The 26,700-nt window shown below is 40.2% G+C and overlaps 1 protein-coding gene across 11 annotated transcripts in view; it reads right to left on the bottom strand.

Moving 5' to 3' along the window:
* The window catches only part of tns1b (tensin 1b), a 362,081-nt gene that overhangs the window by 145,985 nt on the left and 189,396 nt on the right, over positions 1-26,700 (bottom strand). For all 11 annotated transcript variants that reach the window (XM_061918387.1, XM_061918396.1, XM_061918397.1 and 8 more), the window contains one exon: positions 7,304-7,345. In XM_061918387.1, the coding sequence (XP_061774371.1) occupies positions 7,304-7,345 (42 nt within the window). The remainder of the gene's footprint in view (positions 1-7,303; positions 7,346-26,700) is intronic.

Raw genomic sequence — 26,700 nt, 5'->3', positions numbered from 1 at the left:
ATGTACTGTACTGTGCAATCTACTAATAAAAGTCTCAATCAATCAATCCCGATATGCAGACCACAGTGGGAGGCAGTGTTCAGGTAAAAAAGGACGTTCTACATGACACTCGGAAAAAAATCCCGATTTTTTTTGACACTTACAAAAAAATCCAGACTTTTTGACAAAAAAAAAAAAAAAAACGACTTTTTGACGGATAGAAAAAATTCTGGCTTTTTGACACTTGGAAAAAATCCTGACTTTCTGACAGTTACAGAACATTCCGACTTTTTGACAGCTAGAAAAAAATCCAGATTTTTTGACAGAAAAAAATCACAAATTTTTGACAAAAAATTCCCGCCTCTTTGACACTTTCAAAAAAATCCCGAGTTTTTGACAACCCCCCCTCACCCCCTCGACTTTTTGACGGTTACAAAAAAAAATCCCGACTTTTAGACACTTACAAAAAATCCAGACTTTTTGACACTTACAAAAAATCCCGGCTTTTTGACAAAAAATTCCCGACTCTTTGACACTTAGAACAAATCCCGACTTTTTGACGAAAAAAATTCCGACTTCTTGAGAACCCCCGCCCCCAAGAATGGTTTGTTGTGAACGTGGTCCCGACTTAACAGATTGAAAAACGTATTCAGGTGTTACCATTGAGTGGGCAATTGTAGGGAAAATGTACTGTACTGTGCAATCTACTAATAAAAGTCTCAATCAATCAATCAATCAATCCTGATATACAGACCACAGTGGGAGGCAGTGTTCAGGTAAAAAAGGTATGTAATGCTTAAACCCAAAATGAACAAAAGGAAAAGGAAAAGGCTATGGAATACAAAAGTCAAACTGAACTGGCTACAAAGTAAACAGAGACAGAATGCTGGACGACAGCAAAAACTTGCAGCGTCCACAAAGTACATCCGTACGTGACACAACAATCAACAATGTCCACACAAAGAAGGATAACAACAATGTTTGCTAACATAAAGTAAATTGTTTAACGTTTTCTGCTGGTGGTGGGCCTCCAGATTTTTTTTATGACAGAAATGCGCCTTGCCTTAAAAAATGTTGAAAAACACTGTGATAAAAGACGTCTTAATCACGAGTACATTGTTTCTTTAAATTCACATTTTGCATTTCTTTGTTTTAAAAATGATAATTTTGGACCTTTTTGTTTCCCCCACATAAAACGAAGGACAGCATAAAAGGATCCAATGTAGTCAAAAGGTTCATCTAGGTCAGACCCGGGAAAAATACAGCCCGCGGGCCACATGCGGCCCGTTAAGATTTTCAATCCCGACCACCGGACGTTCTACATGACACTCGGAAAAAATCCAGACTTTTTGACGAAAAAATTCCCGACTCTTTGACACTTGGGAAAAATCCAGACTTTTTGACCCCAAAAAAAAAAGCTGACTTTTTGATAGATAGAAAAAATTCTGGCTTTTTGACACTTGGAAAAAATCCTGACTTTCTGACAGTTACAAAACATTCCGACTTTTTGACACCTAGAAAAAAATCACGACTTTTTGACAAAAAGTTCCCGCCTCTTTGACACTATCCAAAAAAAATCCTGAGTTTTTGACAACCCCCCCCCCCCCCCCCCCCTCGACTTTTTGACAGTTACAAAAAAAAAATCCCGATTTTTAGACACTTACAAAAAATCCAGACTTTTTGACACTTGGAAAAAAATCCCGGCTTTTTGACGAAAAAAAATCCCGACTTCTTGACATTCCCCCCCCCCCCACCCCCTGAATTTTTGACAATTAGAGAAAATTCCGACTTTTTGTCACTTGGAAAAAATCCCGACTTTTTGACACTTAGAAAAAAATCCAGACTTTTTGACAAAAAAATTCCCGACTCTTTGACACTTTGGAAAAATCCCGACTTTTTGACAAAAAAAAAACTAGACTTTTTGACAGTTAGAAAACATTCCGACTTTTTGACACCTAGAAAAAATCCTGACTTTTTGACCAAAATTTCCCGCCTCTGTGACACTTTGAAAAAAATCCAGAGTTTTTGACAAACCCCCCCCCCCCCCCGACTTTTTGACAGTTACAAAAAAAATCCCCACTTTTAGACACTTGCAAAATATCCTGACTTTTTGACACTTAGAAAAAAATCCCGGCTTTTTGACGAAAAAAATCCCGACTTCTTGACAACCCCCCCCCACCCCCCGAATTTTTGACAATTACAGAAAATTCCGACTTTTTGTCACTTGGAAAAAATCCCGACTTTTTGACACTTGGAAAAAAATCCTGACTTTTTGACGGTTAGGAAAAATCCAGACTTTTTGACACTTTGAAAAAATCCCGACTTTTTGACCAAAAATTCCCGACTCTTTTACACTTAGAAATAATCCTTAATTTTTCCATGAAAAAAATCCCCACTTTTTTGACAAAACAAACCCCAGACTTTTTCACAGTTAGAGAAAATTCCGACCTTTTGACACTCAGAACAAATCCCCACTTTTTGACAAAAAAAACCCCCCAACTTTTTGACAGTTAGAGAAAATTCCGACCTTTTGACACTTAGAAAAAAATCCAGACTTTTTGACAAGAAATTGACACTTAAAAAAAATCCCGACTTTTTGACGAAAAAACTCCTGACTTTTTGACAAAAAAACTCCCGACTTTTTAACAGTTATGGTAAATTCAGACTTTTTGACACTAAGAAAAGTCAGATGGATGGATGGACTATAAATACAAAAAAAAAGGCGCACACAATGGCGGAGAACAAACTTGACTAATGAAAACAAAACTAGCACAAAGGCAGAACTATGGACCAAAAAACAAAATACACTAACTGTGGCATTAAACAAACCAAAAACTTACGTCGCATGGGACTAAGAAACAAGCAGCCTGAAACCTAAACATGGCATGACACGAGTAGAGGAAAAGTCGCCAGGCTGACTTCCTGTCAACTTTCGCTTAAAATAGTAAACATGATTAGTGTCAGGTGTGCGAGTGCAAAACGTGAGACAGGTGCGTGACATGAGGACAGGTGAAAACTAATGGGTAATCATGGAAACAAAACAAACAAGGAAGTGCAAAAACAGGAACGGAGTGTCCAAAAAACAAACAGCACATGGCCAAACAAAAACATGATCAACAGACATGACAGCCTAGTTTCTCTTGTTGGATTATTAATTTTACCATTATATTTTTCTTCTTATTGTTGTTTTTTTATTTTTCTTCTAATTGTTATATTTTCTATTTTATTTCCATTTATACCTCCATTATTTACTTTTTTTATTTTTTTTATTTTAAATTCAATCTCAATTCTGGACACTGCTGCTGGAATTTTCATTTTCCTGAGGGAACTCTCCTGAAGGAATCAATAACTTACTATCCATAGATAGATAGATAGATAGATAGATAGATAGATAGATAGATAGATAGATAGATAGATAGATAGATAGATAGATAGATAGATAGATAGATAGATAGATAGATAGATAGATAGATAGATAGACAGTATTTTATTGATTCCGTCAGGAGAGTTCCTTCAAGAAAATTAAAATTCCAGCAGCAGTGTACAGAGTTGAGATCAATTTAGATAAAAGTAAAGAGTAAATAATGGGGGTTTAAATGGAAACGAAATAGAGAAATATTACAATAAGAATAAAACATTTTTAAAAAAGCAACAATGGGAATAAAAATATAACAGTAAAATAAGAATATAACAAGAGAAAGTAGGCAGTAGTGACCATGCTATGAAAACGTATTGCAATGTTATTGTTTTGCATCCCCTGTCACCCTAGTACCCCCTGCCCCCCGCCCCAGAGAGGAGTTGTACAGTCTAATGGCGTGTGGGACAAAGGAGTTTTTGAGTCTATTAGTCCTGCACTTTGGATGAAGCAGTCTAGCACTGAACAGGCTCCTCTGGCTACTGATAGCGCTATCTATCTTCTGTGCGCTGCCGAACATGCTCCTTTACTCGTAAAACCAGCAATTTGAAGACGTAACGGTACTTTACGAACAGAGTATAGTACCGTTTTTGATTCATTAGTACCGCAATACTATACTAGTACCGGTATACCGTACAACCCTAGTTTGCATATACAGTACATATATTTTTTTTAATAACATTTGCCTTGGAAATAACTAGTTTGGAGCTATGTACTAGAAAACACAATGGGGCTATAGAATGACTACTTACTTAATTCAATTTTGATTTTTTAAGATGATACTACAGTAGTTCCAAAGACTTTTGGTAAGAGTCTTTAATAACTTAATGCAAACAAAGCTCAATGGCCTACAGACAGATTTGTCAAAACTAACTTCAAAGGCACAAGTTTGATGCCACGTCGACACACGTCCACACCAAGTTGTATCCAGTCGATTTGTAAAATTATGTGAACCTTGCCACAAATGTGTCGGTCGCTGACCTTGTGAATCTTTCGCTCCCAAGATGACACTTGACTGAACTTTTTAAACTGCAGTACTTTCATGTGTGTTTGTGGTGAAGTGCCACAAATAGGAAACAGACCCACGTTCATAGTCACTCATCAGCTGCTAATACCACTGTGCGATGTACACACCATGTGTTGGGAACACAATCAGCTGTTGTCTACAGTATTATTCCCACAGATGCACAGCAGAGAACATTCTCGGCGTTTGAAATATTTTGCAAGGTAGTGGGTGACACTCATGTTTGATACGGACCGACTCTTACAGTCTGTATTGTTGACTGATTTTTTTTTGATCGATTGAAACTTTTATTAGTAGATTGCACAGTTCAGTACATATTCCGTACAATTGACTACTAAATGGTACCACGCGAATAAGTTTTTCAACTTGTTTCAGTCGGGGTCCACGTTAATCAATTCCTGGTAAAATGACAGAACTGGCATGTCTTTATATTCTTAAAAGGACGTATATTCTTTATATTCTTGTTAAAACATAAAAATGATATAGTGGCCACGTTAAAAAAAAACTTAGCAGACAGCATAAGTGACGGACCACATACCATAATGTGGCACCGTGTAAAAAATTGTGACAGATGGCATAGAATGACATGATAGGCCACAAACAGTGGGGCAAAAAAGTATTTAGTCAGCCACCGATTGTGCAAGTTCTCCCACTTAAAATGATGACAGAGGTCTGTAATTTCTATCATAGGTAGACTTCAATTGTGAGAGACAGAATGTGAAAAAAAAATCCAGGAATTCACATTGTAGGAATTTTAAAGAATTTATTTGTAAATTATGGTGGAAAATAAGTATTTGGTCAACCATTCAAAGCTCTCACTGATGGAAGAAGGTTTTGACTCAAAATCTCACGATACATGGCCCCATTCATTCTTTCCTTATCACGGATCAATCGTCCTGTCCCCTTAGCAGAAAAAAACAGCCCCAAAGCATGATGTTTCCACCCCCATGCTTCACAGTAGGTATGGTGTTCTTCTTCCTCCAAACAAGACGAGTTGAGTTTATACCAAAATGGATACTTGGATGATACAGCAGAGGATTGGGAGAATGTCATGTGGTCAGATGAAACCAAAATAGAGCTTTTTGGTATAAACTCAACTCGTCGTGTTTGGAGGAAGAAGAATGGTGAGTTGCATCCCAAGAACACCAAACCTACTGTGAAGCATGGGGGTGGAAACATCATGCTTTGGGGCTGTTTTTCTGCTAAGGGGACAGGACGATTGATCCGTGTTAAGGAAAGAATGAATGGGGCCATGTATCGTGAGATTTTGAGCCAAAACCTCCTTCCATCAGTGAGAGCTTTGAATGGTTGACCAAATACTTATTTTCCACCATAATTTACAAATAAATTATTTAAAATAGCTACAATGTGAATTCCTGGATTTTTTTTTTCACATTCTGTCTCTCACAGTTGAAGTGTACCTATGATGAAAATTACAGACCTCTGTCATCTTTTTAAGTGGGAGAACTTGCACAATCGCTGGCTGACTAAATACTTTTTTGCCCCACAGTAAATGTGGTCGCTCAATATAACAATAGGGCGGTTCATAGAGATGCGCGGATAGGCAATTATATCATCCGCAACCACATCACCAAAGTCGTCATCCACCCGCCGTCCACCCGTACCAACATTTTTTCAGAACCGCAACCGCCCGCCTGTTTAAATACATCAGAGGTCGGCCATCTTTACCACTCAAAGACCTATTTAAACCTGTTTCACAGAGTAAAGAAGACAATGGGAGCCGCTAACGTTCTCGCGAATATCCAATGGTGTACATCCTGATGACAAAGACAAGGGCGTGCTATGAAGCCATTGCCTTTGACACCTTCAACAACATGTACAAACCGATTGTTAGTCCAGCAACATGTTGAATGCAGCTTCCGCAATCACACGTACAAGATTGAAAGGCATACTGGGTGATACAGACTACACTGATGGTTGTGATATAAACAATTTTAACACTCTTACTAATATGCGCCACGCTGTGAAGCCACAACAAACAAGATGGACAAACATATTTCGGGAGAACATCCTCACAGTAACACAACAAATACCCAGAATCCTTTGCATCCGTGACAATTCCTGAATATATTTTACACCCCCGCACCCACAACCCCGCCCACCTTACCGACGCACCCGGGGGGGGGGGGGCGGGTTTGCTGCTAGCGGGGTGTATAAAATAGTCAGGAGTTGTCATGGATGCAAAGGATTCTGGGTATTAGTTGTGTTGCATTTATGTTGTGTTACTGGGAGGATGTTCTCCCGAAATGTGTTTGTCATTCTTGTTTGGTGTGGCTTCACAGCGTGGCGCATATTACTAAGAGTATTAAAATTGTTTATATCACAACCATTAGTGTACTCTGGGTGACTGCCGGCAGTCATTCTAGAAAAGTTTGTGTCCCCTATTGTCTTCTTTGCTTTGTGACACGGGTCCTAAATGGCACTTTGAATGGTGAAGGATACAGATCCCAGAAATATCAAATATTTCCAAATGGTTCAACCGCCACCCGCTGGAATATAATTAAAATCGCCCGCCGCGGACTCCGCGGTTTATCCACGGACTCCGCGGATGAGACCGCAATCCGCGCATCTTTAGCGGTTCATGTTACATAATGTGACGAAACACATCAAATATTGTTGGAGGGCACAAAAAATGATGTGACGGACTACGTAAAAAAATGTGGCAGACCGCATAAAATGATGTGGCAGGCCACTTTAAATGAGGCGACAGACCAGATCCACTACCTGGGCCTTGAGTTTGACACCTGTGGTGTAAATAGATAGTGATGTTGTTGTGTTGGAAATAAATGAATGCAACAACTCCATCATTTTATTGTTGAAAATAAATCCCCTGAGTAGAAAAAAGATGCAAAAAGGAGACTCACCAGTGTATCTACAAGCTTGAGAGGCAGCTCACTGCTGGCCGCCTGTTCAGAAACAAAAACAAGAAAAAAAAAAAGACAAAAGTGAGGTCACGACTTGCACTTGCATCGCTTCATGCTCCCAAAACTCCACAGCGCACCGTGTGATGTCATGTGACTCCACCACCTCATCTGATATTGTGTTACAGCGCCATTCCTTGCCCTAATGTGGCCTACGAGCGGAGTTGTAGTCCACCTCGGACGTGTACGACCATCTATAATCCCCTTGTGCAAATATTTACACAAGGAGGCAAGTCTGCTTCCATTAGCCTGGGGGGGGCGTCTAACTCTCCTTCCAAGGCCTTATACAGACATGGAGCGGCTGAGACGCTACGGAGGACGAGAAGGATGACAAAATAGTAAAGCGCAGTTGGTGGGGGAACAAGAAAATGTGAAAAAATAGGTAACAATCCCATAAACATAGCGTGCAAAATGTCAATCTTATTATTGACAGCTAACTATGACCTTAAAAGAGCCATATTGGACCAAAAATATATTTGAAAAATAACCTTATTTATGTGTTATAATGAAGGCAACACATTAAGTAAGTGCCTTAGAGGGTTAGATAACTCCTGGAAATTACTGGCTTAAAACTGCCAAAGGTATGGATAGATGTGTGTGTCCAAGTTAAAGGTACAGACAAGCTGTCTTCTTCTAATAATTTTTTTTTTTACCATTTTTGCAAGCTAGGTAACCTTTGCTGTGGTCCGGAACAACATAGTAACGTTTACTGTAGTCTGGAACAACATGGTAACGTTTGCTGTGGTCTTTAACAACATGGTAACGTTTTCTGTGGTCTGGAACAACATGGTAACGTTTTCTGTGGTCTGGAACAACACGGTAACGTTTTCTGTGGTCTGCAACAACATGGTATCGTTTGCTGTGGTCTGGAACAACATGGTAATGTTTGCTGTGGTCTGGAACAACATGGTAATGTTTGCTGTGGCGGGACAAAAAAATAAGAAACAATAGGTAAAAATCCAATAAACACTGTGTAAAATGTCAATCTTATTATTGACAGATAACTATGGGATAACCCCTAACCCAGGGGTCGGCAACCCAACATGTTGAAAGGGTGTTATTAGATCAAAAATGCATAAAACAAATCTGTCTGGAGCCTCAAAAATGTTGCAATGAAGGCAGCACATTAAGTAAGTGTCTCAGACGGTTAGATAACTCCTGGAAATTACTGGCTTAAAACTGCCAAAGGTATAGTGTCCAAGCTAAAGGAAAGGACAAGCTGTCTTTTTCTAATAGTTTTATTGTTTTACAAGTTTTGCAAGCTGGGTAACGTTTGCTGTGGTCTGGAACAACATGGTAATGTTTGCTGTGGTCTGGAACAACATGGTAACGTTTACTGTAGTCTGGAACAACATGGTAACGTTTGCTGTGGTCTTTAACAACATGGTAACGTTTACTGTAGTCTGGAACAACATGGTAACGTTTTCTTTGGTCTTTAACAACATGGTAACGTTTTCTGTGGTCTGCAACAACATGGTAACGTTTACTGTGGTCTGGAACAACATCGTAACGTTTGCTGTGGTCTGGAACAACACGGCACAATCAGAAATGTTGCCGATCTTACATACGGACAATGTGTCATGAGACGTGCACATATTAAATTAAATACACTGAGGATATAAGTAAAGGAAATTGAATGAACTACGAATTTACCCACAAACGAGGCATAATGACGCACAGAGGGTAAGATAACTCCTGGAAATTACTGGATTAAAACTGCCAAAGGTATAAATGTGTGTGTTCAAGTTAAAGGAAAAGACAAGCTGTATTTTTCTAATAGTTTTTTTGTTTTTTTTTACAATTTTTGCAAGCTGGGTAACGTTTGCTGTGGTCTGGAACAACATGGTAATGTTTGCTGTGGTCTGGAACAACATGGTAACGTTTGCTGTGGTCTGGGACAACATAGCAACGTTTGCAGTAGTCTAGAACAACATGGTAGTGTTTGCTGTGGTCTGGAACAACATGGTAACGTTTGCTGTGGTCTGGAACAACATGGTAACGTTTGCTGTGGTCTGGAGGACTGCCAAAATTAGTTGGACGGAACGGCGCCGGCCAAACAGTGTTATCAGTGAAGCATAAATTAAACATATTAAAAAGTGGGCTTTCTAATAATTAGTAAGGTGTGTGTTATGATTGTCCTCCGACAGAAACATTATGGAAACAACCATTATATTTTTCCCCCCATCTTTTTCCATTTTTGAAAAAGCTCCAGGGTGCCACTAGGGCGGTGTTCAAGAGCCGTGGGTTGCTGACCCCCGCCCTAAAACAATATGTAGCTGTTTAGCTCATTTCTCTCACCTTTAGCTCACTTTTTTCGCATTTGAGGTACAAATTTAATGTGAAATGCGTGGATTTCCGACCAAAAATTGGCGTACGTTCCAATCCAGAAAACAGCGTACGCCAGAAAACCGTAGATTAAGTAGCGCCGCGCCCCTTTTGAAAAGATAATCGCTGCAATGATACGAATGAAATTTGTGTAATCTACAACAGAATGTGTTCATATAGTAACCTGCTCACAGCCAGATTAGGGTTTCATGTAAAAATTGTGTAATGTCCGGTTTCCAATTTTTTAAATGCAAACATACTCGCGCTACTAAAAAGGATACGAAAGACTTTAACTCCTTTGATTACTCAATTTATTATTATAAAGAAATCTTCTCTGTTTGAAAAGATAGTCGCTGCAGTGATAAAAATATAATTTGTGTAATGTCAGTGCTGTCTAAAGCTCGGCAGAGTAACCATGTAATACTCTTCCATAGCAGTAGGTGGCAGCCGGTAGCTAATTGCTTTTTAGATGTCAGAAACAGCGGGAGGCAGGGTGCAGGTAAAAAGGCATCTAATGCTTAAACCAAAAAATAAACAAAAGGTTAGTGCCCCTAAGAAAAGACATTGGAGCTTAGGGAAGGCTATGCAGAACGAAACTAAAACTGAACTTGCTACAAGGTAAACAAAAACAGAATGGTGGACGACAGCAAAGACTTACTGTGGAGCAAAGACGGCGTACACAATGTGCATCCGAACAATGTGCATCCGAACATTATATAATTAGTGTAATGTCAGTGCTGTCTAAAGCTCAGCAGAGTAACCATGTAATACTCTTCCATATCAGTAGGTGGCAGCCGGTAGCTAATTGCTTTTTAGATGTCGGAAACAGCGGGAGGCAGGGTGCAGGTAAAAAGGCATCTAATGCTTAAACCAAAAATAAACAAAAGGTTAGTGCCCCTAAGAAAAGGCATTGAAGCTTAGGGAAGGCTATGCAGATCGAAACTAAAACTGAACTGGCTACAAAGTAAACAAAAACAGAATGCTGGACGACAGCAAAGACTTACTGTGGAGCAAAGACGGCGTACACAATGTGCATCCGAACATTATATAATTAGTGTAATGTCAGTGCTGTCCAGAGCTTGGCAGAGTAACCATTTAATACTCTTCCATAGCAGTAGGTGGCAGCCAGTAGCTAATTGCTTTTTAGATGTCGGAATCAGCGGGAGGCAAAGTGCAGGTAAAAATATATCTAATGCTTAAACCAAAAATAAACAAAAGGTGAGTGCCCCTAAGAAAAGGCATTGAAGCTTAGGGAAGGCTATGCAGAACGAAACTAAAACTGAACTTGCTACAAAGTAAACAAAAACAGAATGCTGGACGACAGCAAAGACTTACTGTGGAGCAAAGACGGCGTACACAATGCGCATCCGAACATGACATAACAATTAACAATGTCCCCACAAAGAAGGATAAAAACAAGTGGAATATTCTTGATTGCTAAAACCAAGTAGATGCGGGAAATAGGAGACATGAATACCAAAAAAGAGAAAAAGCCACCAAAATAGGAGCGCAAGACAAGAACTAAAACACTACATACAGAAAAATAGCAAAAATACTCCAAATAAGTCAGGGCGTGATGTGACAGGTGGTGACAGTACACCTACTTTGAGACAAGAGCTATATCAATCAATCAATCAATGTTTATTTATATAGCCCTAAATCACAAATGTCTCAAAGGACTGCACAAATCATTACGACTACGACATCCTCGGAAGAACCCACAAAAGGGCAAGGAAAACTCACACCCAGTGGGCAGGGAGAATTCACATCCAGTGGGACGCCAGTGACAATGCTGACTATGAGAAACCTTGGAGAGGACCTCAGAAGTGGGCAACACCTCCCCCGCTCGCTTTGATTTTTAAGTTTGGACACCCCTGATGTAAACAAACTACGGTGAGTTCAAGGACCGCCGAAATTAGTAGGACAAAACGGCGCTCGCCAAATACTTGAATCAGTGAAGCATGTTTAATATAAACAGTGTGCTTTCTAACAATTAGGGAGGTTTGCGTCATGTTTGTCTTGCTACAGAAACCATATTAAAACCAAAAATATGTTTTTTTCCCCTTATCCTTTTCCATTTTTCATATATTTTTGAAAAAGCTCCAGAGAGCCACTAGGGCGGCGATAAAGACCAGCATGCATGTTGCCGACCCCCGCTCTAGACTTACCTGAGACAGATGATACTATCAATCAATCAATCAATGTTTATTTATATAGCCCTAAATCACAAATGTCTCAAAGGACTGTACAAACCATTACGACTACGACATTCTCGGAAGAACCCACAAAAGGGCAAGGAAAACTCACACCCAGTGGGCAGGGAGAATTCACACCCAGTGGGATGCCAGTGACAATGCTGACTATGAAAAAACCTTGGAGAGGACCTCAGAAGTGGGCCCCCTCCCCTCCCTCCCTCTAGGGGACCGAAAGCAATGGATGTCGAGCGGGTCTAACATGATACTGTGAAAGTTCCATCCATAGTGGCTCCAACACAGCCGCGAGAGTTCAGTTCAAAGCGGATCCAAGACAGCAGCGAGAGTCCCGTCCACAGGAAACCATCTCAAGCGGAGGCGGATCAGCAGCGTAGAGATGTCCCCAACCGATACACAGACGAGCGGTCCATCCTGGGTCTCGACTCTGGACAGCCAGTACTACATCCATGGTCATCGGACCGGACCCCCTCCACAAGGGAGGGGGGGACATAGGAGAAAAAGAAAAGAAGCGGCAGATCAACTGGTCTAAAAAGGAGGTCTATTTAAAGGCTAGAGTATATCGTATATGGCTTTTTACTGTCAACTCAGTTTCATTTTTTAATGATTTCTGCTGGTGGTGTGCCTCCGAATTCTTTGAACGCAAAAAAAATGTGCCTTTGGCTCGAAAAAGGTTGAAAAACACTGCAGTAGACTACAAACACTAAATCCTGGGGTGAAATTATAGTCTGTCTGAGGGAGCCCAAGAATACCGACACCCAAACTGGGACCGCTAACCAGTAAAAAGGACCTTGTCATAACTGCCATATTTCCAGCGTCACTGTTGATGCGTGAAAAGAAAAAAACAACACTATCGAGGCATGAATCTTGACAACACAACCAGACGCGATGTGATATCTGCTTAATCCCCCACAAGTCGACGGTAGAGGTGGATACCAGCGACGGTGTTGTCGTAATCGTCCCTCCAAACGAGGAACATCGGACCGGCGCTCCAAAATCCGAGCGCCGTCGCTTCCAGCCAAAATTGCCGCCGCAGGCATTTTGACACAAATAGAGCCATTGTGCGTCCACCCCGAGGAGGAAAAAAAAAACACACACACACACAACGTCGCATCCATTCCGAAACATGTGCGTTTCCGTGTCGTGCAATTGCAGCCAGATGGTTGGTGTCTGCGTCTTTGTGTTGGTGTGTTGCCACTTAGCGGGGGGAGCGCGACAGCCGCCAGAGGAAGCTGAGCTGCGGCGTCACTCTTTTGGAGGGTCGCAGCTTCAAAGACTCACACGGAAACATTGGTTGTAAATCAGGACCTGTCCCTTGCTGGAATTAGAAGACAATGTCGGGAGCAACTGCCACAATGCCGGGGACATCCATCCATCCATCCATTTCCTACCGCTTATTCCCTTTCGGGGTCACGGGGGGCGCTGGTGCCTATCTCAGCTACAATCGGGCGGAAGGCAGGGTACACCCTGGACAAGTCGCCACCTCATCGCAGGGCCAACACAGATAGACAGACAACATTCACACTCACATTCACACACTAGGGACCATTTAGTGTTGCCAATCAACCTATCCCCAGGTGCATGTTTTTGGAGGTGGGAGGAAGCCGGAGTACCCGGAGGGAACCCACGCATTCACGGGGAGAACATGCAAACTCCACACAGAAAGATCCCGAGCCTGGATTTGAACCCAGGACTGCAGGACCTTCGTATTGTGAGGCAGACGCACTAACCCCTCTGCCACCGTGAAGCCCAAGTAAATCAAATGGAACACTGCGTAAACACTTTGTGTTGTTTAGGGTCGCAGCCACTAGGGGGGGCCACGGATTATATGTCCTTTCATTTCCAGTCTCCATCCATCCATCCATCTTCTTCCGCTTATCCGAGGTCGGGTTGCGGGGGCAGCAGCCTAAGCAGGGAAGCCCAGACTTTCCTCTCCTCGGCCACTTCGTCCAGCTCGAGGCGTTCCCAGGCCAGCCGGGAGACATAGTCTTCCCAACGTGTCCTGGGTCTTCCCCGTGGCCTCCTACCGGTTGGACGTGCCCTAAACACCTCCCTAGGGAGACGTTCAGGTGGCCGAACCACCTCATCTGGCTTCTCTCGATGTGGAGGAGCAGCGGATTTACTTTGAGTTCCTCCCGGATGGCAGAGCTTCTCACCCTATCTCTAAGAGAGAGACCCGGCAACCGGCGGCGGAAACTCATTTCAGCCGCTTGTATCCGTGATCTTGTCCTTTCGGTCATGACCCAAATCTCATGACCATAGGTGAGGATGGGAACGTAGATCGACCGGTAAATTGAGAGCTTTGCCTTCCGGCTCAGCTCCTTCTTCACTCCAACGGATCGATCCGCCTGTCGATCTCACGATCCACTCTTCCCTCGCTCGTGAACAAGACTCATGGGTACTTGAACTCCTCCACTTGGGGCAGGGTCTCCTCCCCAACCCGGAGATGGCACTCCTCCCTTTTCCGGGCGAGAACCACAGACTTGGAGGTGCTGATTCTCATTCCGGTCGCTTCACACTCGGCTGCGAACCGATCCAGTGAGAGCTGAAGATCCCGGCCAGATGGAGCCATCAGGACCACATTTCCAGTCTGTCAGTTATAAACTGGATTAGGTCTCTCGGTTTTTTGCAGACGATGAGTAGATTTTGACAACATAAGGGGCTGGTTATGAATCACAAAATAATAATAACATGAAAACTAGAAAAAAAATGTTGCAACAGATATGTAGCACAAACGTTGGGACAGGTTTAGGTAGATTGTGACAACATGGGGGAGCATCTTTTTACAGCACAAACGAGCGGCAGTTTTATTTTGATATTAATAATAATACGGGGAGGGAGGGTGTATTCAACATATTGCATGAGCATCCTGGTAAAAATTGAGGTCAAAGATGACGAGCGGCCACGACACATGTCCTGTTTTTCCCCGAACCAAGCCACTTTTATCCAGGTTTTCATCCGTGTCGCCGCCATGCCATGTGTTTTCTCTTCCACATGAACACACCAACTCCTTGCACCAGACCAATTACAGCCCGCCTCGACACAAAAGCAGAGCTCGAGAGCACGCGGGGAGTTTCCTCCCTCCGGTTGCAGGAATAAATGAAGTCGGGGCGAAAGCCTCTGAGTAAACAATCCCCGGCTAAATATACAGAATTTCATCCGTGGGGCTGGAAACACGGCCCGTTTAGCTTGGCCCGGACTCTTCACTGCGGACTGCACTGTGACTCAAAGCGCTGCTTTGCTGGAAGTAACCGTGAGGGTGTGAAACGCGGAAAGAAGGAGGGGGGAAAGTGAACAGTAGCCATAGGAGTCGTTAAAAGTTAATTTACTGCTTGCGATACAGGAATGTGAAGATGTGGGATACCGCTGACATAATGGTTTTATTGACGTTGCACGGTTTAATTATAAGAACATACAGCAGGGGAAGTGGTCAGCTGAACCACGCGTCTGGCCATTGCAGAAAATCTCAAATAAAATGTATAAGTCTACCATTAAAATAACTGTGAATAAATGTTTTGCATGTACTGACTGCATATTGAATATTACAGTTTGGAATATTATTTGGATTTAAACTTCATTAAAGTATATGTTGCGAGTCCTTATTTTCTAAAAAAATAGACTTACTATTTAACATAATAATTTCAATATTTAAGCATTTGCATATTTGTTACTACTTATCTCAACTATATTTTGTTTAATTTGGGGCGGCATAGCTCGGTTGGTAGAGTGGCCGTGCCAGCAACTTGAGGGTTGCAGGTTCGATTCCCGCTTCCGCCATTCTAGTCACTGCCGTTGTGTCCTTGGGCAAGGCACTTTACCCACCTGCTCCCAGTGCCACCCACACTGGTTTAAATGTAACTTAGATATTGGGTTTCACTATGTAAAGCGCTTTGAGTCACTAGAGAAAAGCGCTATATAAATATAATTCACTTCACTTCACTACTTTCTTAAAAAAACAAAAAAAAACGCTATGATATTGATATTATAATGTAAGTGCATTACTAAGCCTACATAAACTCCATGGTGTTCAGGGATGAATAGTCTCTCCTATTGCACTATTACTTTCAGCTATAGTTACATCAATCGTTAGTAATGTAGCAGCCTAGTTTTGAATGGCAGGGTCCCTGCTAACACATGTTGATAAAAATATAACATTTACATAATAAACATCAACTACAGGCTTCCCAAATGCTGTAATAAATTAGGAATGATGAGTTGAACATACAGTATGTCTGCATGTGGCCCCACTTTTAACTCTTTTTTTCCAAACGCTTATTGCAAACGCTAACTTACAGCAAGTCATTAATTTGACTTTGTAAGTCATTATTTTAGTATCTCAGCTAACTAGGACTGTTTTGTTTTTACTATACGGAAAGAATATATATATATATATATATATATATATGGGCTTCACGGTGGCAGAGGGGTTAGTGCGTCTGCCTCACAATACGAAGGTCCTGCAGTCCTGGGTTCAAATCCAGGCTCGGGATCTTTCTGTGTGGAGTTTGCATGTTCTCCCCGTGAATGCGTGGGTTCCCTCCGGGTACTCCAGCTTCCTCCCACTTCCAAAGACATGCACCTGGGGATAGGTTGATTGGCAACACTAAATGGTCCCTAGTGTGTGAATGTGAGTCTGAATGTTGTCTGTCTATCTGTGTTGGCCCTGCGATGAGGTGGTGACTTGTCCAGGGTGTACCCCGCCTTCCACCCGACTGTAGCTGAGATAGGCGCCAGCGACCCCAAAAGGGAATAAGCGGTAGGAAATGGATGGATGGATATATATTTATATATATACATACATATATATATAGCAAATGGAGCGGAAAACAACCAAAAGTTGTAGGCTTCTTCACGCGACGAAGCCGGCCTACTTCACCACAGTCTGTAGTCTATTGCCCCCCAGGGTGTGGTGGCAGCGACGAGGTGGAGACGTGATGGCGACAGACCCAGCTACACCAATTTTTACACCCACCCACCCCCTTTTCCGGTCCCCTACCCCTGGAGAATCAGCACCTTATACATATATATACATATATATATAATTATTATTATCTGCCCAACATACCAGTGATATGCACGTGGGTGGAGAAGTTTATTTATGTATTTGCTTATTTTTATCTTTAATTATTACATGTATACTTTTATGACACTTTAATTATACAGTCAAATGTGTGTGATGACTCTGTGTGTGTGTGATGACTCTGTGTGTGTGTGTGTGTGTGTGTGTGTGTGTGTTGCTACCCCTGGCGAAGGGAGAATCATGACTACAGAACCACACAAAGAAATCGTTTGGATGCTGTCCCTACGTCTAAATAATTGTGTGCCAGAATGAGTCAGACCAGGGGTGTGCGCTCCACTTTTCATTCTTTCCTGATTCCCTATTTTCCTACGACCGATTGCCAGTTGTTTAGAATGATGACATGATAATAAGAGACAATAAAGTCTAGCGTGTGTCATAGGGCAGTGGTCCCCAACCTTTTTGTATCCGCGGACCGGTCAACGCTTAATATTTTGTCCCGCGGCCCAGGGGGGGGGTTGGAACCTTTTTTTTTTTTTTTTTTTTTTTTTCCTTTGTCATGAAAAAGGGAAGTTTTTGTCATGAAAAAGGGAGGTTTTTGTGGTTGGTGCACTAATTGTAAGTGTATATTGTGTTTTTTATGTTGATTTAATAAAAAAAAAAATATATATATACAAATATATTTTTTTTATTTTTTTTTATTTTATTTTTTTTAAATAAAAATTAATAAAAAATTATTTTGCGGCCCGGTACCAATCGGCCCACGCCGCGGCCCGGTGGGTGGGGACCAGTGTCATAGGGGGGTTGCCTTATTGTGCTCAACAGTGTCTCCTAGTGGGAGAAAGGGTCAACTACAAGCGATGAGATTAGGTTTGTCCCGATACCAATATTTTCGTACCGGTACTCGGCATTATTGGCTTTATTTTAATAAAAGAATAAATAAAAATAGGGTACATTAAACACATGTTTCTTATTGCAACCAAAGAACAATTTTGTCTTTAAATGAAACAATGAACATACTAGACAACTTGTCTTTTAGTAGTAAGAAAGAAAACTAATATTGTGTCATTAATCATTCTATTATTTGGTTAAGATTATTAAGGACAAGCTGTAAAAATTGATTATCAATCCACTTGTTCATTTACTGTTGATATCTTCTCATTTTCCGTTAAAACATGTTCTATCTACACTTCTGTTAAAATTTTATAATCACTTATTCTTCTGTTGTTTGGATACTTTACATTAGTTTTGGTTGATACCACAAATTTTGGTATCGGGCCGATACCAAGTAGTTACAGGATCATACATTAATCATATTCAAAGTCTTCATGTGTTTATAAACATAATAATGAATTTAAAAAAAAAAGGACAATAAAAGCACGGTAAAAAATATTGATGTAATCATGGTAGTATCGACTAGATACACTATTGTACTTGGTATCATTACAGTGGATGTCAGGTGTAGCTCCACCCATGACATTTGTTTACATTGAGGAGCGCTAGCTTTTGTTAGCGGTGACGCCGGTGAGCTATTGTATCCTCCTACGGTGTGTAGTGAAGCACGTTTAGATATTCCTCGTCATGCCGGGATGATACTTGTAAGGAACTTACTTTATTCGTTGCCATGGAGATGAGGATTAGTGATTTAGAAGTAGCTAAAACACTGCCGACTAGCGAGTCATGTTTGAAAGCACCTCTTCCTGAGGGCGTTTCAGTGTTATAACTTTACTTTTATTGTTAGATTTTAGGCCAAAATGCGTCTGTTCTCCCTTTTCTGTCTACACACTGTGTCTGCTTGTAAGTACTCTGTGATTGTGCGCTGCCGAACATGCTCATCTGCTCGTAAAACCAGCAATGTCCGTTAAAAAAAAAAAAAAAAAAAAAAAAAATGGGGAACCGGTACTTTTTAAAACAGAGTATAGTACCGTTTTTGATTTATTAGTGTTGGGATACTAATATAGTTATTGGAGCCTTGTAAAGGTCAATAATTCATTATAACATAGATTTTTTTTTTTTGGAGCAATTGCAGAAAAAAAAAAAAAACAGAATCAGAAATACTTTATTAATCCCTGAGGGGAAATTAAAAATTTTCAGCACAATCCCATTCAAGATCAGATAATTATTACAGGGATATAAAGATAGATAAAGATATAAAATAAAGATAGACAAAAGAAAAAAACGTTTTTTAGTTAGATTTCATCTCATTCTTTATATATATATATATATATATATATATATATATATATATATATATATATATATATATACAGTGGGGCAAAAAAGTATTTAGTCAGCCAGCGATTGTGCAAGTTCTCCCACTTAAAATGATGACAGAGGTCTGTAATTTTCATCATAGGTACACTTCAACTGTGAGAGACAGAATGTGAAAAAAACATCCGGGAATTCACGTTGTAGGAATTTTAAAGAATTTATTTGTAAATTATGGTCGACCATTCAAAGCTCCCACTGATGGAAGGAGGTTTTGGCTCAAAATCTCACGATACATGGCCCCATCCATTCTTTCCTTAACACGGATCAATTGTCCTGTCCCCTTAGCAGAAAAACAGCCCCAAAGCATGATGTTCCCACCCCCATGCTTCACAGTAGATATGGTGTTCTTGGGATGCAACTCAGTATTCTTCTTCCTCCAAACACGACGAGTTGAGTTTATACCAAAAAGTTCTATTTTGGTTTCATCTGACCACATGACATTCTCCCAATCCTCTGCTGTATCATCCATGTATCCATTTTGGTATAAACTCAACTCGTCGTGTTTGGTGGAAGACGAATACTGAGTTGCATCCCAAGAACACCATACCTACTGTGAAGCATGGGGGTGGAAACATCATGCTTTGGGGCTGTTTTTCTGCTAAGGGGACAGGACGATTGATCCGTGTTAAGGAAAGAATGAATGGGGCCATGTATCGTGAGATTTTGAGCCAAAACCTCCTTCTATCAGTGAGAGCTTTGAATGGTTGACCTAATACTTATTTTCCAACATAATTTACAAATAAATTCTTTAAAATTCCTAAAATGTGAATTCCTGGATTTTTTTTTCACATTCTGTCTCTCACAGTTGAAGTGTACCTATGATGAAAATTACAGACCTCTGTCATCGTTTTAAGTGGGAGAACTTGCACAATTGGTGGCTGACTAAATACTTTTTTGCCCCACTGTATGAATATATGTATTTTTGCAGTTGCATTTCCAGAATGTGTGGCGGGCCAGTAAACAATTAGCTGCGGGCCGCACTTTGGACACCCCTGCTTTAGTAGGTCCTGTACCTTCGGTAACGCTCCTCAAACTGAGGTATGCAAAGATCTTGCCTGATGTCACGCACGACGGAGGCGTATTTTTTTTCCAGAAAATGTCGGTCGACCGCAGCGAGATCGACTTTACAGGCCGGGCGGGCTGTAATGTCAACACTTTCCACCGTGTTTTTTTTTTTTATAATTTTTTTTTATCCTCTTCGTGAATCCTGCAGTTCGCACACGATGATTTGCAAGCACTTCAAAACCCAGCGATTACGGCAATAAAGCAACTTTTGGGGGTGCACACAGCTGTTACTCTCCCAGGCTCCGCGGCCTTTTCGTCCGCAGCTTTCTCACCAGAAATGTAAACACGGCGTCGGAGGAGGAGGGACCGCGTGAGCTTGTACTGAGTTAGTCCAGCTCCAAACCCCCCTTGTGTCAAAATTAGGGGTGGGGGGGGTTCCAAAATGCCAGGGATCCCAGAGGGGACGACGGAGGGTGGACGATCGGCTCTGTGGGAAAAAAGCACTGAGGCAAAACCTGTGACCCCAAAGCCGCCTTTATGTTCTCGCTCTCACTAATATGAACCCTGTTATGTAACTAAAAAGTCCAGCGGGACTCTCCGCCAAGATATAATACCCCTCAAGTGAATTTGAGTGTACATAAAGTATAGTATATATCCCAAAATATACTATTAACGGTCCAATTTATAGATGTTGCCCAGTGACTGATTTGCCAAACAGATGCTTTGGAGATTGAAGAAACAGAAGCTCCTGAATAGACCTGTGAGATTCAGGTTCTGTCAAGAGTTTGTTGGAGACCAACCCCAAGATGCAGAGAAGGAGGGAGGCATTTTGCAGGAAAACATGATTTAATTTAAAAAACAAACAAAGGGTACAAACAAAAAGCACGCACGTGGGCGGATAACAAACTAAGGGAGCTAGCATGGGAGCTAGGAAACAAAAAGGAACTTAGCGTGGAAGCTAGCAAGAATCGAGCATGAAACAAAAGTCGTACATGTCATATGAAAACAAACTTGGAAGCAGGGGGAAAAAAAGCAATAAGCTAAAAAACGCGATAAAACATAGCTTACCGCAACGCTGCATACACAAGACAAGATACGACACGACAGGAGCGATCACACATCACAAGAGCGACAAGGTTTCTCATAGTCAGCATTGTCACTGGCGTCCCACTGGATGTGAATTCTCCCTGCCCACTGGGTGTGAGTTTTCCTTGCCCTTTTGTGGGTTCTTCCGAGGATGTTGTAGTCGTAATGATTTGTGCAGTCCTTTGAGACATTTGTGATTTGGGGCTATATAAATAAACATTGATTGATTGATTGAAGAAGTGTCATGGACAAATTAATAATTCAGGAGGAACAAAGCAGGTAAAATAGGAGTGGGCTGATTGACACCAGGTGTGGCCAGGTGCCAATCAGCCACAGCTGAGGGGAAACAAAGCACTCAGGGGGACAAATAGGAGGCTGAACCAAAAGAAGAGTACTGGCAGGAACTAAGGACAGGAAATACTAAACACACAAGGGAGAAACTAAAACAAAAACAAACTGTCAGTGGCAAGCCTGGCAGGTTCACCTTCAGCAATATATGAGGTCCACTCAGAGTGGTCTTTATGGACTTGTGCGCAAAAAGTGTGTACAGTGGGGGTCTGGACTAGTTTTGCCTCATCCCTCACATAAAGCGCGAGTGAAGATTGAGTGAAAAAAAATGTTGTTTTCCCCTTCGACGGGAAGACCCGATGAGCCCGAAAGAGACCGAGAGGTTGCTACCAGCTAGTCCTGGATGAATTAACCACCCCGCACTCTTTAATGATTCAGTCTTACGGAGGATTCTCACAGGAATGAGGCAAAAATGCAGCCAGATCCTTTGTACAGTATGATTGAAAACTAGAAAATTCTCGCGAAAATTTTGATGGGCCTGCTATCTGTGACCTGGACTTCTCGCCGGGAGCTGCAGTACTTAGAAAATGGTGCAAAGTGTCTGAATGCGAATTTTTTTTTGGTGTAACTGTACAAAATGAGCCACAGAGCTAGCCTAAAAAAGTAGCATGTTGACATAAAAATGCTAACACTTAGCATGTGCGCTAACGATAGCATGATATCATGTAAATAGCAAGTTTCATATACCAAGGTGTATGACGCAAAGGTGGCTGCAGAAATAGGGAAAAAAAAAATGATGAAAAAGTTAGCATGCTTAAGTTAGCTAGCTAGCATGCTATTGTCCATTCATCCATTTTCTACCGCTTGTCCCTTAAAGGGTGGGTCGTGGGGGGTGCTGGAGCCTATCTCAGCTGCATTGTTTGCATTCTAAAAGATAACAAGTGTGACATACCAAGTTATATGACTCTGGGGTAAACGGTTGCAAATCTAGCTCAAAACGTTAGCATGCTAATTTTAGCGTGTTAGCGAGCTAACGTGAGCATGATAAAAGTTTGCTTGTGTCAGACACCAAATTATATGACTAAGGTCTAAGGTCTAAAATTAGACGAAAAAGTTAGCATGCTTAAGTTAGCTAGCTAACATGCTTTTGTTTGCATGCTAAAAGTTAACAAGTGTTACAAACAAAGTTATATGACTCTGGGGTAAACGGTTGCAATTCTAGCTCAAAATGTTAGTATGCTAATGTTAGCATAATATCATGCTAGCAAGCTAACGTGAGCATGATAAAAGTTAGCTTGTGTCAGACACCAAATTATATGACTAAGGTGTATGGCTGCAGAAATAGAGAAAAAAGTGTAAAATTAGACGAAAAAGTTAGCATGCTTAAGTTAGCTAGCTAGCAATCTTTTGTTTGAATGCTGAAAGTTAACAAATGTCACATACCAATAAGTTGTATGACTCTGGGGTAAACGGTTGCAAATCTAGCTCAAAACATTAGCATGCTAATGCTAAAAAAAATGTATATCCTAGATTACCCAGAAATACCGGGTCATTTTTCCTATAAAAATTGAATGGTCCATTTTTTGAATTTGCAAAATTTCCACATTTCTCAACCGATTTTAACCACTCCACATCCACACACTCTACTCACTTCCAATCAAACTACCATTTTCTAAGTAAAAAAAAAAAAGCCCATGAATTCCGAATTTTCCAAATCCCTATTTTCACCTCTTCCTGGAAAGTTTTCACAGTGCACATTTTTCAACCGTTTTCAACCATTCCACTTTCGAAACATTCTTCTTAATTAGGACAACAAAATTAAGAAAAACATTTTTGTGCAAATTCACGGTTTTCCCAAAATTCCAGGAATTCCCAATTTTCCAAAGCCCTATTTTCGCCTCTTCCTAGAAAGTTTTCACAGTCCATATTTTTCAACCGTTTTCAACCATTCCACCTTTGAAACATTCTTCTTAATTGGGACAACAAAAATAAAAATGTTCTGTTCGTACACATTCACGGTTTTCCCGAAATTCCAGGAATTTAAAATTTTCCAAAGCCCTATTTTCACTTCTTCCTTGAAAGTTTTCACAGTCCACATTTTTCAACGGTTTTCAACAATTACACCTTCAAAACATTCTCCTTAATTGGGACAACAAAAAAATTTTTTTTCTTTTCGTAAAAATTCACGGTTTTCTCAAAATTACAGTAAATTCCAATTTTCCAAAGCCTTATTTTTGCCTCTTCCTGGAAAGTTTTCACAGTCCACATTTTTCAACCGTTTTCAACCATTCCACCTTTGAAACATTCTTCCTATCAGGGAAAACATTGTTTTTTCTTTTCGTAAAAATTAACGGTTTTCCCGAAATTTCATGAATTTCTAATTTTCCAAAGCCCTATTTTCACCTCTTCCTAGAACATTTTCACAGTCCACATTTTTCAACCATTTTCAACCATTCCACCTTTGAAACATTCTTCTTAATTGGGACAACAAAAAATGTTTTTTCTTTTCGTAAAAATTCACGGTTTTCTCAAAATTACAGTAAATTCCAATTTTCCTAAGCCTTATTTTTGCCTCTTCCTGGAAAGTTTTCACAGTCCACATTTTTCAACCGTTTTCAACCATTCCGCCTTTGAAACATTCTTCCTATCAGGGAAAACATTGTTTTTTCTTTTCGTAAAAATTAACGGTTTTCCCGAAATTCCATGAATTTCTAATTTTCCAAAGCCCTATTTTCACCTCTTCCTAGAACATTTTCAAAGTCCACATTTTTCAACCATTTTCAACCATTCCACCTTTGAAACATCCTTCTTAATTGGGACAACAAAACTATTTTATTTATTTTCATACAATCTCACGGTTTTACCAAAATTCCAGGAATTTTACAATTTTACAAATCCCTTTTTTCACCTCTTCCTGGAATTTTTTTTACCATCCACATTCTTCAACCGTTTTCAACATTTCCACCTTCAAAACATTCTTCTTAATTGGAACAACAACAATATTTTTTTTTCGTACAAATTCACAATTTTCCCACAATTCCAGGAATTTCCAATTTTCTAAAGCCCTATTTTTACCTCTTCCTTGAAAGTTTTCACAGTCCACATTTTTCAACCATTTTCAACCATTCCACCTTCCAAACATTCTTCTTAATTGGGACTACAAAAATAAAATGTTTCTTTTTGTACAAATTCACAGTTTTCCCTAAACTCCAGGAATTTTCAATTTTCCAAAGCCCCATTTTCACCTCTTCCTGGAAAGTTTTCACCGTCCACATTTTTCAACCGTTTTCTACAATTCTACCTTCGAAACATTCTTCTTAATCCGTAGAACAAAAAATAAAATGTATCTTTTTGTACAAATTCAAGGCTTTCCCAAAATTTCCAATTTTCCAAAGCCCTATTTTTACCTCTTCCTGGAAAGTTTTAACAGTCCACATTTTTCAACCATTTTCAACCATACGACCTTCAAAACATTCTTTTTAATTGGGACAACAAAAATAAAATTTTTCTTTTCGTACAAATTCACGGTTTTCCCGAAACTCCAGGAATTTTCAATTTTCCAAAGCCCTATTTTCACCTCTTCCTGGAAAGTTTTCACCGTCCACATTTTTCAACTGTTTTCAACAATTCTACCTTCGAAACATTCTTCTTAATCCGTAGAACAAAAAATAAAATGTATCTTTTTGTACAAATTCAAGGCTTTCCCGAAATTTCCAATTTTCCAAAGCCCTATTTTTACCTCTTCCTGGAAAGTTTTCACAGTCCACATTTTTCAACCATTTTCAACCATACAACCTTCCAAACATTCTTCTTAATTGGGACTACAAAAATAAAATGTTTCTTTTCGTACAAATTCACAGTTTTCCCTAAACTCCAGGAATTTCCAATTTTCCAAAGCCCTATTTTCACCTCTTCCTGGAATGTTTTCACCGTCCACATTGTTCAACCGTTTTCAACAATCCTACCTTCGAAACATTCTTCTTAATCCGTAGAACAAAAAATAAAATGTATCTTTTCGTACAAATTCAAGGCTTTCCCGAAATGTCCAATTTTCCAAAGCCCTATTTTTACCTCTTCCTGGAAAGTTTTCACAGTCCACATTTTTCAATCATTTACAACTATACGACCTTCAAAACATTCTTTTTAATTGGGACAACAAAAATAAAAATGTTCTTTTCGTACAAATTCACGGTTTTAACCAAAACTCCAGGAATTTCCAATTTTCCAAAGCCCTATTTTCACCTCTTCCTGGAATGTTTTCACCGTCCACATTTTTCAACCGTTATCAACAATTCTACCTTTGAAACATTCTTCTTAATCGGGACAACAAAAAATAAAATGTATCTTTTCGTACAAATTCACGGTTTTCCCGAAATGTTCAATTTTCCAAAGCCCTATTTTCACCTCTTCCAGGAAAGTCTTCACAGTCCACATTTTTCAACCATTTTCAACCATTGCACCTTCGAAACATTCTTCTTAATTGGGACAACAAAACTAATTATTTTCTTTTCGTACAAACTCACGGTTTTCCCGAAGTTCCAGGAATTTCGAAATACTTATTTAAATTCAAACTGTTACTACGTCAACATTTTTCAACCGTTATGAAAAATTCCAACACCAACCCATACATGTCAACTAGGACAATTGTTTTATTGCCTATCATTTAAAAAATGTCCCGCTTTTCACAGATATTCCAATTTTTGGGGGAAATTCACATTCAAATAAATGGACGTATTCATAGTTGCTCAAAATTTTGCGCCATTTTTTTTTTTCATTTCAGGCTGTTTTTCTTCACTTGGAAATTAGGCTTTAATCAGAAAACAATGAACGGTCCCAGATAACGGTCTGTTTTGGCCTCAAATCTCCTGCCGTCTTCCAAAAAGCTAAAGACGTAAGCAAAACTGTCAACTTTAGGCGCAACAATGACTCAAAGCATACATCAAAATGAATGAACATGCGTTGAACATGTGATAGTTGAAGAAGAGATATCTCACAACGTGGCAGAAGTGTTATGCTCTCATAATACTCTACTTCTGAAATGATCGATGGTGCTTTTTTTATGACTTCAAAAACGTTGGGTGAGTTCACGTATTCATGTGAAAACCTTCCTTTCATCTTATCCAAACAGTTGTGACCAA

The sequence above is a fragment of the Nerophis ophidion genome, linkage group LG13, assembly GCF_033978795.1.
Source record: "Nerophis ophidion isolate RoL-2023_Sa linkage group LG13, RoL_Noph_v1.0, whole genome shotgun sequence".
Lineage (NCBI taxonomy): Eukaryota > Metazoa > Chordata > Actinopteri > Syngnathiformes > Syngnathidae > Nerophis > Nerophis ophidion.
This window is presented reverse-complemented; position numbering and strand designations above follow the sequence as displayed.